The 16,457-nt window shown below is 45.0% G+C and overlaps 1 protein-coding gene across 1 annotated transcript in view; it reads left to right on the top strand.

The window, feature by feature from the left end:
- The window catches only part of TDRD12 (tudor domain containing 12), a 117,803-nt gene extending 102,827 nt beyond the window's left edge, over positions 1 to 14,976 (top strand). The window contains exons 26-34 of the mRNA XM_045582895.1: positions 535 to 745; positions 2,661 to 2,753; positions 4,763 to 4,935; positions 11,212 to 11,414; positions 13,313 to 13,394; positions 13,473 to 13,586; positions 13,670 to 13,823; positions 13,901 to 13,967; positions 14,591 to 14,976. Coding sequence (XP_045438851.1) covers positions 535 to 745; positions 2,661 to 2,753; positions 4,763 to 4,935; positions 11,212 to 11,414; positions 13,313 to 13,394; positions 13,473 to 13,586; positions 13,670 to 13,823; positions 13,901 to 13,967; positions 14,591 to 14,682 — 1,189 coding nt within the window. The 3' untranslated portion in view covers positions 14,683 to 14,976. The remainder of the gene's footprint in view (positions 1 to 534; positions 746 to 2,660; positions 2,754 to 4,762; positions 4,936 to 11,211; positions 11,415 to 13,312; positions 13,395 to 13,472; positions 13,587 to 13,669; positions 13,824 to 13,900; positions 13,968 to 14,590) is intronic.
- The last annotated feature ends 1,481 nt before the right edge of the window (positions 14,977 to 16,457 follow it).

Raw genomic sequence — 16,457 nt, 5'->3', positions numbered from 1 at the left:
GATCACAGAGCCTGGATGACTGTAGTGTTTATATACTGACAGTTGTGGAGCCATCATTGTGTGCTAAATACAAATATATCTTTAACTCAATTTTCACAAAGGACGTGGCATTGTTCCCATTTTACAGATAGGCATACTGAGCCTTGGCGAGGCTGTATATTTCGTCTAAGGTCAATTCAATACGTGGAAGTATTCCAACCTGGGCATTTGATGACTCACATACTTGTTGGCACCTGCATCCTTTGGATGCCACACCCTACTCCACTTGGTGATAACCTAGTTTGAGAAAGTTTTAATTTGCTACGTTAATTTTTAATGTGTTGTCAAAAAAGGGATCTACTCTATTTGAGGTATGCTTTAAATAAACCATTGCTAAGTGTTCTTGACAGCTCTAGGTATTTTATTCCTAGTATGAAATAAAACAATGCAGCTCGGGGTCTTATTATATATTTAGCACGTAATGGGTAAGCTGAGGCAAAGGTTATCTCCATTTTGGAATCTCTGTGTTAAACCGGTGCCACTGCTGTTCTTCAGAGTTCAGGTGTTGGAGGTGAGCCAAAAAGCAGACACGTGGGCCTTAGACACTGTCCTTGTGAAGTTTATAGATGAAGGCAGGACTGGACCCATCCCCAGAGACCAGCTGCTGCATCTCCCAGAAAACTTCCAGGCTCTGCCCCCCCAGGCCATGGAGTTCATTGTTTGTCGAGTGAAACCCGCTGACAATGAAGCTGAATGGAACCCAAAGGTGAGCGGTGTTTCGGCTTCTTATAGTTTGCTGGCTTTTGGAGTATGCTTAACACAGAACTGAGGTTTACTTGAATGTACAGTGTTGAGGTTGGGTAAATGCTTCCTGTTCCTGAGCAGAGAAAGCACGCTCTGCCTGGGTCCCTGAAGGCATGGGCTGCGCTGACAGCCAGCCTGCAGAGACCCAGCTCTGACAGGCACCCTTTTTGTTGGGGGCGGCTGCCATCATCATCATCAGCTCTCACAGACGTAGAATTGGTGGGAAGTGTGTGTAGTGATAAAGCAAATTGGCTGTCAGCTTCAGGAGAAGAAACAGTGTAAGAACCTACAAAATGGATACCCTGGCCAGAGGGCCCACCCGTGATGCCACTTTCTGGAGTGACCAGGTAATTCCGTGGGGTTGGGAGGATGGACGAGGAAAGAGAGAGAACAGACAAGCTCTCAAAGGAAGGAACATTTCTCTGGGCCTTTCGGAGGAGTGACTAGGATGTCACCAAGAGGATTGGATGAGGCCGTGAGGCTAAGAAAACAACATGAGCCAGGACAAGGGGCACGGAAGAGTGGTCCAGGGTGGGCTTCCGCAGCCTCCCAACATGGGCTGCAGAGGTACTCGCCGCCTGGGAGAGGTCACCAGACAGTCCTCATCCCCAGAGCAATGAGGCCTGTTCTTAAGGACGCCCTGGTTCTTCAGAGGAAGTTAGTTTTGTATCCTCTGATTAGTAGGAAATGAAATAAGCCATTGCAGCTGGCAAAGTAAAAACAATTTGGGTTATACACAAGGTTGCACGTTATTCAGGAAATACATAGGTGAATGTTTCCACCACACAGGGTGAGCACACAGCCTTCTGTCGTGAGTTTAGTAGAATAGACCGTTACTTACTAAATAGCAGTCTTTTCCTTCACAGAAAGTATTTGCTGATTGTCCACTGTGTGCTGGTGCCATATGTATTCTGGGGGTGTAGCCATTAGCAAGAAAGTCATGGTCAAGAAGCATTTGGTCTGTCAAGGAGATCAACCACAAGTATTTCTTGAAGAGGAGCCTTCTGTAGAAATGGGGGCAATGTTCTCCTGTGCGTGTTCTTTCAAATTAATTACCAAGTTCAATGGAGGGGAAATAATCCAGTCACAATGAATCAGCTCCCTTCCAGTCTGCTTTACTGGAGTCAAAATGTGCCTGACAGTGCTCAGACAGGTCTCATCCGCTGGGCCTCTCAGGTCCTGGTGCAGAGCAGCTCCATGCGTGCCTGCCTCCCCTGCACCTGCAGGAACGCTATTTCACTCCCATTGAGCTTTCAAGGAAATAAACATCCACCCTTAAAGACAGGTTGATAGTTACAGAGGAGGTGGGGACACATGACCAGGGTAGGAAGCACTCAGTATTAGGAGTCCAGAGGCATGGACCTGGTGAACTCGGCCTGAGCACCTGCCCTTTTATTGTTAATACTCACCTGAGGATATTTTTCCATTGATTTTTCAGAGGAAGTGGAAGGGAGTGAGGGAGGACAAGAGGTGTGTGTGTGTGTGTGTGTGTGTGTGTGTGTGTGTGTGTGTGTGAGAGAGAGAGAGAGAGAGAGAGAGAGAGAGAGAGAGACACACACACACACACACACACACTGGTTGGTTGCCTCCAACCAGGGCCAGGATCGAGCCTGCAACCCAAGTACATGCCCTTGATCAGGAATTGCAGGCTAACTACCCATGAAGACACACGGGCCAGGACTCACCTGCCCATATTAAGCTCCACGGTTACTCACTCTGGTTGGTGAAAGTGGCACACCAGCCTCCATAACCTACCTCAGGGGATGGTTGTGGGCTCTAATGAAATGCAGGGAGTGTTCGTTGCAGAACCACATGGCCTGTACAGAATGAGGACTTCCCTTAAAGCTTCACACAACTCACGTCAGTGTGTTTTTCAGGTTACTAGGTACATTCATCATAAAGTTACTGGAAAATTGCATGATGCAAAAGTGGTATTTGCTTTAGGAAATACAATTTGGATTGATCCAATGGTAAGTACACAGTTTTCTTAAAAAGAAATGGGCCTCTGAAATAGTCCATGTTATTCTAACCTGTTGCTTTGAATAACTTTTGTCTCACATGAATGGAGGCTTATTTGGAACTCTGAGTTAGGAGTTTTTTTTGTTTTGTTTTTTCATGTTATTTGGGTAATAATTTGATTTTGGTGTTTTTGTTTAAAGGAATCTTTTTTTTTTTTTTTTAAAGACTGAAGTGGGAGCTACTTCTTTTTTTTTTTTTTAATGTATTTTATTGATTTTATACAGAGAGGAATGGAGAGAGAGAGAGTTAGAAACATTGATGAGAGAGAGTCATCGATCAGCTGCCTCTTGCACACCCCCTACTGGGGATATGCCCGCAACCAAGGTACATGCCCTTGACCGGAATCGAACCCAGGACCCTTCAGTCCCCAAGCCGACGCTCTATCCATTGAGCCAAACCGATCTCGGCTGTTTAAAGGAATCTTTTGCATTGTCTCCCAGTGCTAACAGGCATGTGTGTGTATACACACACACACACACACACACACACACACACACACACTCACAACCGAGACAAGCTTCAGGGAACTGTCCTTACTGTGTGACAGTCTCTAATGCTTACAGTTCTGCCTGTTTCACTTTTGTAAGTGTTGGTTGTGCACTGTTAGGTCGATTTCATAGTCCTCTGTCCACATAGGTGGGGAGGCCTGGGGTCAGTGACTGCCCTCTGTCTAGTTGTAAATGAGCTTAAAGTCCTGACACGTGATTGGTAGTATGGTGAGTTCCAGCCTGTGGGCTTTCAAAATTAGGTTTTATTATGTCCCTAATTTCTCTCTCATTCATTCACTAAATATTGATTGAGTACCTACTGTGTACTAGGTAGGATCTGTATGGGACACTTCAGTTTCAGAGACTCCTATCCTGTGAGCTGATGTGGGGGAGGGTGGTGACTGTGGGACGGGGCCATGGAAATGGGGTCTCAGTGCATCCCCTCTGACGAGGGCACCATCTTCTCCCTGGGCCCAGGAGCTCTACTTTTCAAGTCAAAGTTTTTCTCTATTCGAGTTAAATCTTAGTTACTCATTATTGATAAGTTTTAAAGGAATTCATTTTGTAAAAACTTCTGTTGGGTTATTTTTGTAAGATTGGAAATGCCTTAAAATTTTTTTAAAATTTGGATTGGGCATGTGATTTAAGAGTAAGAGAATAAATGATTTTTAGAAGAGAAGGTAGAGATTACTAGATGGAACTGAAATAGTCAATATTATGGTTCTTTATTTGAGAAAAATGGAAACCATCAAGCAGCAATTTTTAAAGCTATAGCTAAGAAACACCGCCCACCCCCCCGCCACGGGCAGATATGCTTAGGCAGTTCTAAAGTGTAGCAGTGGCCGGGGCACGCTGGGGGAGACAGACCCATGACTTCTCCCTCTCCACTCGACCACTTGGCTTTCCATTGTGGGATAGGAACACCAGTCCCACAAGGGACACATCCCAGGGGTCGCTAGGAAGCTGCCTCCGGCAGTGCCAGCACGCCATGAAAGGGATTCCCAGTCCTGGGTGTGCATCTCCAATCAACAGGAATCAGTTAATTTTGTGTAAATTGAAATGGGTGAGAATGTTTTGGTTGCAGAAGAGGTAGTGGAGGAAACTCCTGAACATAGGATTCAGGGCTTTGGTGGAGAGCCTTTCTGGGCACCTGGAGACCAGGGTCTTCCTTGTGGAGAGAGGTAAAAGCACCGGAGCAAAAATCAGAAAAAGCCTGACTGTTGTGGTGGTTACAGCATCACAGATTGGTCTCATCTGGGGCTTCCCTGCCAGGATTTGGTCTTGGCCCTGACCCAGGCTGTTGGTGTTTGTGTGGTGTGAGACTTGGCTATGAAATGATCGGCTGTCACGGTGGCATGTGACCCAGGGCATCACACATTACTGAGCTGGATCGAGAGGCCACGGGAGCGTGCTTGTGATTCATTTAAAGTTCGAAGTTTGATCTGCAAATGTATTTTTTTCTTTGATTCAAGGTGCACGTTACAAAACTTTTAAATTTAAAAACTTCTGTCATTGATTACAATGTTCGAGCTGAAATTTTGTCAATGGGAATGGGCATTGATAATCCAGAACATATAGAACAACTGAAAAAATTGTACGAAGGAGCTAAAATACAAACTGTTGAAGAAAACCTGAGCCAAATACTGTGAGTGGATTTTTGTCTCTCTTTTGAAAGAGCTATTTTGTGGAAATATAACTTACAAGCGTTATAGACATTTTTTTTTTAAAGTAGACAGTTTAATGCTTTTATCACTCAGCTTCAGTAGTTTCTTTTGGGAATCTTGTTTTAACCAGACCTCAACCTTCACTTTTGTTTTTGTGGAGTGTTATAAAATGGATCCCAGATGTATTATTTTACCTGTGTGTCTCTTATGGAATGAGTTTTTATTAGCTTTTTATTGACAGCACACAGACTGAAAAGTGCACATGATGTAAATGTCATTTGATAGGTTTTCTGAACACAGAAACCAGCCCGGATTAGAAACAGGACTCAGACCAGCTCCTCCCTTCTAGGGCAGCAGTTGGTTTGTCCTCTAAGCAGAATCTTGCAGTGTGTGTCTCTTATATCTAGATCTTTAGCTCAGCATAATTTGTGAAATGCATTCATGTTGTGCATGTAGCTGAAGGCCTGACATTCCCATTGCTTCATTATATCCCATTGTGTGAATGCACCATGGTTACCCATTCTACTGTCGATAGGAGAAACACCCAGTGCTGGGCTGCTTCAGGTGGTACTGTACCAATTCTCCTGCATGCATTTTGGTGAATTTAAGAATGTATTTCTGCCCTAACCGGTTTGGCTCAGTGGATAGTGTTGGCCTACAGACTGAAAGGTCCCAGGTTCGATTCTGGTCAAGGGCATGTACCTTGGTTGCGGGCACATCCCCAGTAGGAGGTGTGCAGGAGGCAGCTGATCGATAGTCTAATTCTCTATCCTCTCCCTTCCTCTCTGTAAAAAAGCAATAAAATAAATATATTTTTAAAAAGAATGTATTTCTGATAGAATCGCTGAGTCAAGCTGGAGCTACTGCCCCCCAGTTTTCCACGTTGGTTGTATCAGCAATGTGAGACACTGAAAGTCACTCTGAGAATGTACAGTCTCAACCCCCAAAGCGGGAGGATGATACAGCGAGTGTTGCCTAAGGACTCAAGTCAATAACTTCTTTCAATTAGGATAGACACCTGTAGAAAACTGGGCAAAAGACTTGAAACTTCACATTGTTCAACTAATTAATTGTTTAATAATTAATACGTGAAAAGATTCTTAAACTCATTAGCCATCAGGGAAATGCAGATTAAAAACACAATGCAGTAATACTTCTATGTATTCACCAGAAATGAAAGAAAATACCATGTTGACAAGGAAGTGGAACAAAAGGCTTTTAAAAACTTGACTGGTCAGGAACCAAGATGGCGGCATAATAAACATCTAAACTTGCTGCCTCGAACAACCACTTCAAAACTACAATTAAAAGACAAAATAGATATCATCCAGAACCACGGAAAGGCTGGCTGAGTGAAATTTATACAACTAGAAGGAAAAAGAAAAGCACATTGAGACTAGGAGGAGGGGCAGAGATTTGAAAGTGAAGTGTGGAGGTACGGAGGTATGCATAGAAAAGGGCTAGTGACTGAATACTCTGTTGTCTTTTTCAATTGGGAGGGAGATACAAGTTCCCAACTGCTCTGAATTCCAGTTCTAGGTGAGACTCTGGGACCCAGACTCATACGGGGAGAAATTGGGCCAGAACACAAGGGCTGCTTTCTCTCAGAGGTGCTTGCAGTGATCATTGTTCCTGCACAGTGCCATGGGACACAGAGACTCCAGGACCTCTTCAGGGCAAGGCTGACAGCAGCCATTGCTGTTTGCTCTGCCCTGGTGATTCCCTGAGATCCTGCCTCACCCAATCTACAACCCCACCCAAGCTGTTCACAGAGGCTTTTGCATATGAATGGCCTGGCCTTTTGCAATCTAAAACTTAACAAACTATAGCTGGGTCAGAAAGCCCCAGAGCCTCCAAAAGAAGGCCCAAGGCTGGACAGCAGCTTGCATTACTTCACAGCTGGGCCTCATCTGGGCACCTCCAAACCCCAAACAAAGAGAAGGAATCTGAAGATCTCTCTATAGCTCCTTCTGGGTGGCCTCAGGCAGTGGATGACTTTGAACCTCATTGGAGATCCAAGAGCCAGCGTACCCAGTGGTCAGAGTGAGACCATCCATATTACAACTCTTCACATCCATAAGAGACACACTCAAGGGGCAGATTCAGTGAGCACCAAAGCCCCACTGAAGCAAGTCTTGCCCCATAAAGGTGTCTCCAACACAGAAGTTCACTCATTGTAGACACAACTGGTCCTCACAGCCAGTTGGCCTGGAGGTCAATTCCTCCAAGTGACACCAACAACAATCGAGGCTTAACTACAACAAGACTGTGCACACAGCCCACAAAGGGGTGCACCAAAAGTGTCCACCTGAGGAAATTAGGGAGGCTGAGCCACTGGGCCTTATAGGAAACATAGCACACAAAGCCACTCTATCAACACAGGGAAGCAGCCAAAATGCAGAGACAAAGAAACAGGTCACAAATGACAGAAATGTAGGAAAGCAAACTACTGGATATAGAGTTCAAAACCACAGTTATAAGGTTACTCAAGAATCTTCTAGAAACCTCTGAGAAATTTAGTGAGACCCTCAAGGATATGAAAAAGGACCAACTAGAAATTAAGCAAACACTGACTGAAATAAAGAATGATATACAGAGATCCAACAGCAGACTAGAGCAGTGGCTAGCAAACTCCTTAGTCAACAGAGCCAAATATCAGTAGTACAACAATTGAAATTCCTTTTAAGAGCCAAATTTTTTAAACTTAAATTCTTCTAACACCACTTCTTCAAAATAGGAGGAGAATCCAAGATGGCTGCATAGGTAAACACCTAGCCGCAGCTGCACACAATTTCAATAAAATACAACTAAAATATAAAATGGACATTACCCAGAACTACAGGAAAGTCGACTGACTAAAAATTCTACAACAAGAAGCAAGGAGAAAACCAGAAGGAAGAGTGGAGGAGCTGTAAAAGCCTAAGGTACGGAGACATGCGGCACGCGCGGAGAGGACGGAGTCGGAGAGGAAGGGCGGCTGAGTGCCTGGCTGGTGTTCCCTAGCGGGAAGGAGACAAAGGCTCCGGACTGTGCTGGGCCCCAGTTCCGACTGCTCTGAACCCCAGTTCTAGGCCAGACCCCGGGGACCCAGGTTCATCCATAGGGAGCTGGGCCGTAAGGTGGAATCCTGGGGGAGCGGCGAAAGGAGGTCCCGGAGGCACACACATTGCGGCAGAGAAGGGACGGTTGGCTGTGCCGCGGGATTGCCCTGGTGGGAAGGAGACAGGGACTCCAGACTGCTCTGAACGCCACCTCCAACTCCACTTCCAACTAAACTGAACCCCAGTTCCGTGCTCACTGGGGGAAAGCCTACTGTTCGGTAGCAGGCGAAAATCGAGGGCACCTTTCTCTCAGAGGTGCTTGCAATGAGTACTGAAGGACCCTGAGGATTACTGAGACTCAGGAACCGTATAGGGAGTGGAAGCCAAGGCTGTAGGCTCCACCCTGAAACCCCGCCCCATTCAAGCAGAACACAGACTTTTAGGGCTACCAACTCAGGGAAGCTGCGAAAATGCCGAGATAAGAAAATAGATCACAAATGAAGCGACTGGATATAGAGTTCAAATCTATGCTTATAAGGTTTTTCAAGAATTTCTTAGAAAAGATCGATAAGACCTATGAGGATATGAAAAGGGATCAACTAGAATGAATAAGGAATCAATAAGAAATAATAAGGGATCAACAAGAAATAATAAGGGATCAACAAGAAATAAAGAATACATTGTCTGAAATAAAAAATATTATACAGAGCCCTAAAAACAGAATGGAAGATCGTAAGAATCAAGTCAAAGATTTGGAACATAAAGAGCCAGAAGACACTCCTCCGCAGAAGCAAGAAGGCAAGAGAATCCAGAAAATTGAAGATAATGTAAGAAACCTCTGGGACAACTTCAAGCAAACCAACATCAGAATTATGGGGGTCCCAGAAGATGAGAGAGAGCAAGATATCTAAAACATACTGAACGAAATAGTGACAGAAAACTTCCCTCACCTGGTGAAAGAATTAGACTTACAAGTTCAGGAAGCACACAGAACTCCAAACAAAAGGAATCCAAAGAAGACCACACCAAGACAAATCATAATTAAGATTCCAAGAGCAAAAGACAGAGAATATTAAAAGCAGCAAGAGCAAAGCAGGTAGTTACCTATAAAGGAGCACCCATATGATTGTCAGCTGATTTCTCAACAGAAACCATACAGGCCAGATGGGAATGGCAAGAAATATTCAAGATGATGAATAATAAGAACCTACAGCCAAAGATAATCTACTCAGCAAAGCTATCACTCAGAATTGAAGGCCAGATAAAGAGCTTCACTAATAAAAAAAAAAGCTAAAGGAGTTCATCACCACCAAACCAGAATTATATGAATTGCTGAAGGGGGTTCTTTCAGAAGAAAAAGTAAATAAAGATAAAAATTATGAACAACAGCCAAAGCCGGTTTGGCTCAGTGGTAGAGCGTCGGTCTGCGGACTGAAAGGTCCCGGGTTCGATTCCGGTCAGGGGCATGTACATTGGTTACAGGCACATCCCCTGTAGGGGGTGTGCAGGAGGCAGCCGGTCGATGTTTCTCTCTCATCGACGTTTCTAGCTCTCTGTCTCTCTCCCTTCCTCTCTGTAAAAAATCAATAAAATATATTTTAAAAAAAATTATGAACAACAAATACGTAACTATCAACAAGTGAATCTAAAAACCAAGGAAATTAAAAAAAAATCTGATGAACAATATTAACTGTTGAATATAATAGAATCAGAAGTATGGAAGGGGAATGAACTGACGATTCTTGGGGAAAAGAGGAGAGGCGGATGTGGGAAGAGACTGAACATAAACTGTGCACCTATGGATGAGGACAATTGGGGGTGGGGAAAGGGCAGAGGGTGGGGTGGGAACCTGGTGGAGGAGAGCAATAGGGGGGGGGGGGAAAGAGGAACATTTGTAATATGAACAATAAAAATTTATTTAAAACAAAACAAAACAAAACAAAAAAAACAAAATAGACTGATTCAGGCTGTGGTATTTTGTGGAAGAGCCACACTCAAAGGGCCAAAGAACCACATGTGGCTCGTGAGCTGTGGTTTGCTGACCACTAGACTAGAGGATTGCAAGAATCAAGTCAAAGATTTGAAATACAAAGAAGCAAAAAACACCCAACTGGAAAAGCAAAAAGAAAAAAATCCAAAAACATGAAGGTGTTAAGCCTCTGGGGCAACTTCAAGCATACCAACATCCGAATTATGGGAGTGTCAGAAGAAGAGAGAGAGCAAAATATTGAAAACCTATTTGAAGAAATAATGACAGAAAACTTCCCCTACCTGGTGAAAGAAGTAGACTTACAACTTCAGGAAGCACAGAGAACCCCAACAAAAGCTCTCCACTGTTTGGGCAGTGCTGTGCCGCAGGCTTCATGCCTGTCAGTCATGTCTCTGGAGACCCCTTACCCCATAGGTGTGCGAGTGTGTGTATACATGGGTATACACCGGTGTACACACGTTGCATAGGTTTGCTCCTTTAAGCTTGACTTCTCAAAGGATGCACACAAAATGAATTATAGTCACCACAAGGAAGGAGTTTGAGTGGCTGGGCAATAGGGTGGACAGTCACTGTGTAGACTTTCTTATTTATTAAACCACATGAATGTGGTTACCTGCTCAAAAAACCAAAAGAGAAACAATTTAGAAACTATAGAGAAAGGAGTTCGCCCTCTAATCTCTGGTTTTATTAAGTCAATAAAATAAGGGGCAGGAAAGTGAATTCAGTAGGTTTCCTTCTGTTTAAACACGCCTGTGTGTGTATGTGTGTTGTGTGAGAAAGATCAGATATTTGCTTTTATATGCAAAGACCTTCTAGAAACAGACACAGCTTGTTAGAGGAGCTGAGGGATCAGGAGGCGAGGGGAGAGCAAGCGGTGGGGAGGGAAGGGATGGCAGCGGCCGTGGGGGGTGGGGAGATGGCTTTTACTCTGCCCTTTTATCCTCTTTAAAGTGGGGGCAGTATGTTATTCTCAAGTTGGATGACTGGGCAGGGAACTTACTTTGGCAAATGCCGCATCTATCTAATAATATGTATCAGTTATCTACTCAGTGCTTGATGCCAGCCCACAGCATGAGGAAGCTGGCTGCCCTGGGGTGTCTGTAACCTGTGGCTCGTGGGGGTGGACACTGCATGGTCATTGGTTGCCTGCCTGCCTCTGGCTGGGAAGTCCCTGCAGAGCAGGTTTGGCCTGTCTCCTCGGAGTTGACTTCACCTGTTCTGTTCAGGGCACCATTGACCACAGAAGATGCCGCCTGTCTGCAGAGCACACAGCAAGAGGACGGGGCTTCAGAGAGAGGTGCCGACTCCGGAACGAACTTAGAAAACCGGAAGCATGGTTGGTTATGTAAAGGATGGTTAACAAAATCATTATTAGAAACTAGAGGCCAGGTGCACGAAATTTGTGCATGGGGGGGAGGAGTGTCTCTTGGCCCAGCCTTTACCTTCTTCAATCTGGGACCCCTAGAGGGATGTCCAACTGCCTGTAGGCCTAAATGGGCAGTCGGACATCCCTTTCACAATCCAGGACTGCTGGCTCCCAACTGCTCACCTGCCTGTCTTCCTGATTGCCCCTAACCGCATCTGGCTGCCAGCCTGACCACCCCCTAACCACTCCCTGTCAGTCTGTTTGCCCCTAACTGCTCTCCCCTGCAGACTTGATTGCCCACAACTGCCCTCCCTTGCAGGCCTGGTCCAGCCCAACTTCCCTCCTCTGCTGGCTATCTTGTGGTGGCCATTTTGTGTCCACATGGGGGCAGCCATCTTTGACCCCATGGGGGCATCCATTTTGTGTGTTGGAGTGATAGTCAATTTGCATATTACTCTTTTATTAGATAGGATAGAGTCCTGGAGCTCGGGTAGGGGCCAGCTGGTTTGCCCTGAAGGGTGTCCCTGATTAGGGTGGGGGTTCCCTTGGGGCATGGTGCAGCCTGGAGTGAGGGGCCTGTGGTGGTTTGCAGGTGCCATGCCCCCTGGAGACCTAAGTTGAGGCCCTGATATCTGGGATTTATTTATCTTCTATAATTGAAACTTTGTAGCCTTGAGTGGAGGCCAAGGCAGGCCAGGGATGCGGAAGCTTGGCTTCCTCCATTGCTGAGGAAAACAAACCTTCCTGCTCGCTCCATGGCCACAGCCAATTTGGTTGGGTTAATTTGCATACACACTCCTGATTGGCTGGTGGGTGTGGCTTGTAGGTATAGTGGAAGTACAGTCAATTTGCATGTTACTCTTTTATTAGGATGTTCCACTGTATAGGCTCTCCATTTTTAGATGAATTATAGAGAAGGTGATTGCCCAAACTTCCTATTTTTGTCAATTCAGCTTCCAGTAGTGTTTTGTTTTTTGGGGGATGACTTTTTTACTTATTGTTTGAGGTATAAGGTTCATTCAGTAAAGTTTACACCACTCACCAGATATTTTTACATGTGTGTATGTCCAGCAACCAGGCCAAGAACGTGTCCAGAACCCCAGAGTCTTCCTTAGGCTCCTTCCTTGTCTGGAACCTTACCCAGTAACCGCTATTCTGACTTCTGTCACCATCAGTTTTGCTGAAGCACATAGTATACACTCTTGTGGCTTCTTCATTCAGCATATGTCTGGGAAATTCATCTATATAGATAATTGTGTAGCAGTGTATTTTTTTTTTTATTTTTTTTTTTGCTGAGATTTTCCTGTGCTATGAATATACCACAGTTCATCAATTCACCTATTGGTCGATGATGTTATTTTGTTTTTTTTAATCTTAATTCTTTATTGTTGAAAGTATTACATATGTCCCTCTTTTTCCCCCATTGACTCCCTTCAGCTCACCCCTGCCCCCAACCCCTGCCCCTCACTGCCCCATTGTCTTGTTGTTTGCAGTTTTTGATTATTGTTATTTAAGTTGCTATGGACACAGTCTTCAGATAGAAGCTTCAAATATTTTAGATGGAGAAGTTTAGTAGCTTTGTTTTAGAAAGTGCTATGCTTAGTGTTGTTCCTTGAGTGTTCTCCTTCTGTTGTGGAAGTCACCTTAGTGGGTTCTAGCAGGTGGAGACAGTGGAGGAGCCTGAACACATGTGTCCTGCAGCCATCGGTTGCAATGTGGGTGCTTTTCAGAGAGTAACCTTAGCTTCCCAGTTGTTTAATTGTTCGGTTTGTCAAAGCCTGTTTTCATTAGTTTTACTAAGTGAAGTGTGTTTCAGTTTTTTTAATTATCTTTGCAGCTGTACACTTAAGTTACTAAGAAATTTATGCTCTTAGGGAGTACTTCCTCAGCTAAAAGTTGCATAAAGTGCAAAAAATGTAGGTAAATGTTAAATTATGGAGTTGCATATAAATAACCTCTGGGGAAATGTGACCTTTGTTCAGAAGCTTCACCTGGATACACTGGAGATGCTTCCGAGAACAGAGCTGTGGAACCTCTGCAAAGGTATGGCTGCCCCTCCCTCGGCGCTCCCCGCCCTCCCCCGGCGATGGTGGTGAGATGTCAGCCTTTTCTTTCCTCCAGCTTCCACCCCCCAGTTCAGTGGTTCCAAAAAGATGATGTGGTCATATTGAAGATAAGACTAAGGAATGTAAAAGATTACAAGTGCAAATATTTTAGAGACAGAGTCATTTTCAGGTAGGTCTATGTAAATCTTACAAAATAAAATAGAAATAATTCCCAACATTTTAAAAATCTGACTTTTTTTTTTGTAAACCTAGTGCCTGGGTAGGAGAAAAATTTTACTTGGCTGATTTGGAGTTGCAGGCCAACATAATAAAGGACGATTGCAAATGCATAATTAAAAACGAGGAACCTATAATCACTCTTGTAAAAGAGAGAAGGGAGTCTTGGTGTAGCTTACTCAGACAGAGGGTAAGTTGAAATTAACTGGCTGATCTTAACCTGAGCGTGTGTTATTTTCTCACTTAATGTACATTTTTATTGAACAGAATCCTAATGTGACTTTCGATTTTGATCATTGGGAAGAATGTGAAGAGGAGAGCCACTTCTCCAAGGGTAAGAGGGGATGTCCCCGCCCCTAGAGGGCGGGGAGGGGTCCTGAGTGCCTCAGGCGGACAGAGTCACTCGGCTGATTTTAGGAATGTGTGGCCTTTGGAAGGATTAGCTTTCTTCCTGTTGTTGATCTTGATGCTACATGTTCCAACTTGAGGAGCTATCAATTATTATAACATACCTTTTTTATTAAATATATTTTTATTGATTTCAGAGAGGAAGAGAGAGATAGAAACATCAATGATGAAAGAGAATCATTGATTGGCTGCCTCCTGCAGGTTGGACTGAGCCCACAACCCAGGCATTTGCCCTTGACCGGAATGGAACCTGGGATCCTTCCATCGCAGGCCGATGCTCTATCCACTGAGCCAAATTGGTTAGGACAACATACCTTCTTGTAACACATTTTACAGGTAGTTTTCCTAGGAGAAAATTTAATTTATAAGCAGGTGAATTTTACCTGTTCATTTCCTGCCCAAAATAATGAAATTATAAAATAAGTTGCAAAATTGATAGAGGTAGAGCTCAAGAGACTTTTTCTACATTGACCAGAATAATAGGAGGGGAAAGGATTTGCTAATTAGCCCTTAGTTAACACGTTTTAAAATAATATCTGTCTCTTTTAGTTGTAACATCTAAAAACCTGTCCTGCAAAGTGGCGGAAGTGGTTGAGAGCAGTGACCAGACTTCGGAGGATGAGGAGACTGAGAGTGACTGAGCCTGTGGGCCCAGTTCTGAGGCGGACAAGGGACCACTGAGTGACTGGACGTTAGAGAACAGCAGTCACGTTCACACCTTTTTATTAGTAGGGGTCATCTGGCGGTGCTGGGATTGGTAATGGTGAGAAATTCTGAATCTATTTAAAAATGGGCTGCAGGTCTGGGCCTGGTAGCTTAGTTGGTTAGAGCAGTGGTCGGCAAACTCATTAGTCAACAGAGCCAAATATCAACAGTACAACGATTGAAATTTCTTTTGAGAGCCTAATTTTTTAAACTTAAACTTCTAACGCCACTTCTTCAAAATAGACTTGCCCAGGCCAAGTGGAAGAGCCACACTCAAGAGGCCAAAGAGCGGCATGAGGCTCTCGAGCCTCAGTTTGCAGATCACTGGATTAGAGCGTCATCCTGATATGCCAAGGTTGTGGGTTCGATCCCCAGTCAGGGCACATACAAGAATCAACCATTGAATGCATAAATAAGTGGAACAGCAGATCGATGTTTCTTTCTCGAATTAATAAAAAAAAAAAAATGTTAAAAAAGGACTGAAGATGAGACTATGAAGGAGGTGGGAGCGGAGACGGGAATGCTGGTCTAACAACCCCTTTTCCCCGCTGTACTGCTCATTGCATCATTGCGTCATTCTAAGCCCATCCTGACATATCCCAGTTGAATGACAAAGAGCACTTAGCTTTTGGATAATGAACTGTACTATCTGGAGCTAGTCTATTTTTTTTTTTCTTCATTTAAACCTATGTTTGGTGCATTCCTAAAAACATGTTGTGTATATAAATTGAAGTTTCTGTCTCATAAATCCATACTTGGCAGTGCTTAACAGATCCTTTCAGCCATGAGTTAGTTGGGATTCAAACTTGCAGTAGCACCTCTGTTGTCCTTAAGGTATTGATTGCTGCTCCGGGCAAGTTTACTTAATATAAAGATATTTCAGGGATAAAAATGGGGTGGCCTCAGCAATACCAGCCAGACCCAACACTTTCTGGAGGTAAGCTACTGCTCCGGCAGGACCCTCTGAACCTGCGGAGTCCTGGGCCAGTGGGACAAAGGTTCCCCTTCAGTGGAAACGGAAAAGGACCTGTGCGCTGCCTGCAGGTAACCCTCAGGACACCTGGATGTGATGGCCCTGAAAACACTCCCGGCCCCATTCTGGGGCCGTGGGCCCAGGTTCACAAGACACTTGGCAGGAAGGTGTCCTGCCTCGACCCCTTAACCCTGGTGCCCAGAGCTGACTTTGCCTGTGACTTGGAAAAGGTAGAGAGAGCCGCTGTGCACATCTTCAATGCTGTGCACGTCTCCATTCGGGGTGAGTCTGCAGCCGCCCCCACAGGTGGAAGAGCGGCTGCTGGAATGCGACGGTGCGCCTGGCCCGAGGTCTTTAGTCTCATAGGCCAGAACGCACAGATGCTCGGGCGCTGCATCTCCCAGGTGGGAGCACCGGGAGAAAGAGGTAATCTTCTCACCAGGCTGACCCGTGGGCAGGTTGGATCCCACTCTGGCTCAGTTTCCTCATCTGTAAAACAAGACCACCTGCTTACCACGCTGCCCCTCCTCGGGAGGTGCCCGGAGCGCTGCTGCTCAGGGCTTCTGTTGTGGGAGGCGGCTCCGAGCAGGAGGTCAGACCACTGCCCTGGCAGGAGGACACGGTGCGCAGCCTGGATGGTGGCCAGAGCACAGGAAACAGGAAGCTCTGTGTCTTTGCTGGCAAAGGTTTGGGCTGCATGAGGGTCGGTGTCTGGGCACAGCCTTAGCTGCGGCTACA

This window comes from Pipistrellus kuhlii, unplaced genomic scaffold, assembly GCF_014108245.1.
Source record: "Pipistrellus kuhlii isolate mPipKuh1 unplaced genomic scaffold, mPipKuh1.p scaffold_m20_p_17, whole genome shotgun sequence".
Classification (NCBI taxonomy): domain Eukaryota; kingdom Metazoa; phylum Chordata; class Mammalia; order Chiroptera; family Vespertilionidae; genus Pipistrellus; species Pipistrellus kuhlii.
Note: the sequence above shows the minus strand (reverse complement) of the source record. Positions and strands in the feature narration are given on the sequence as shown.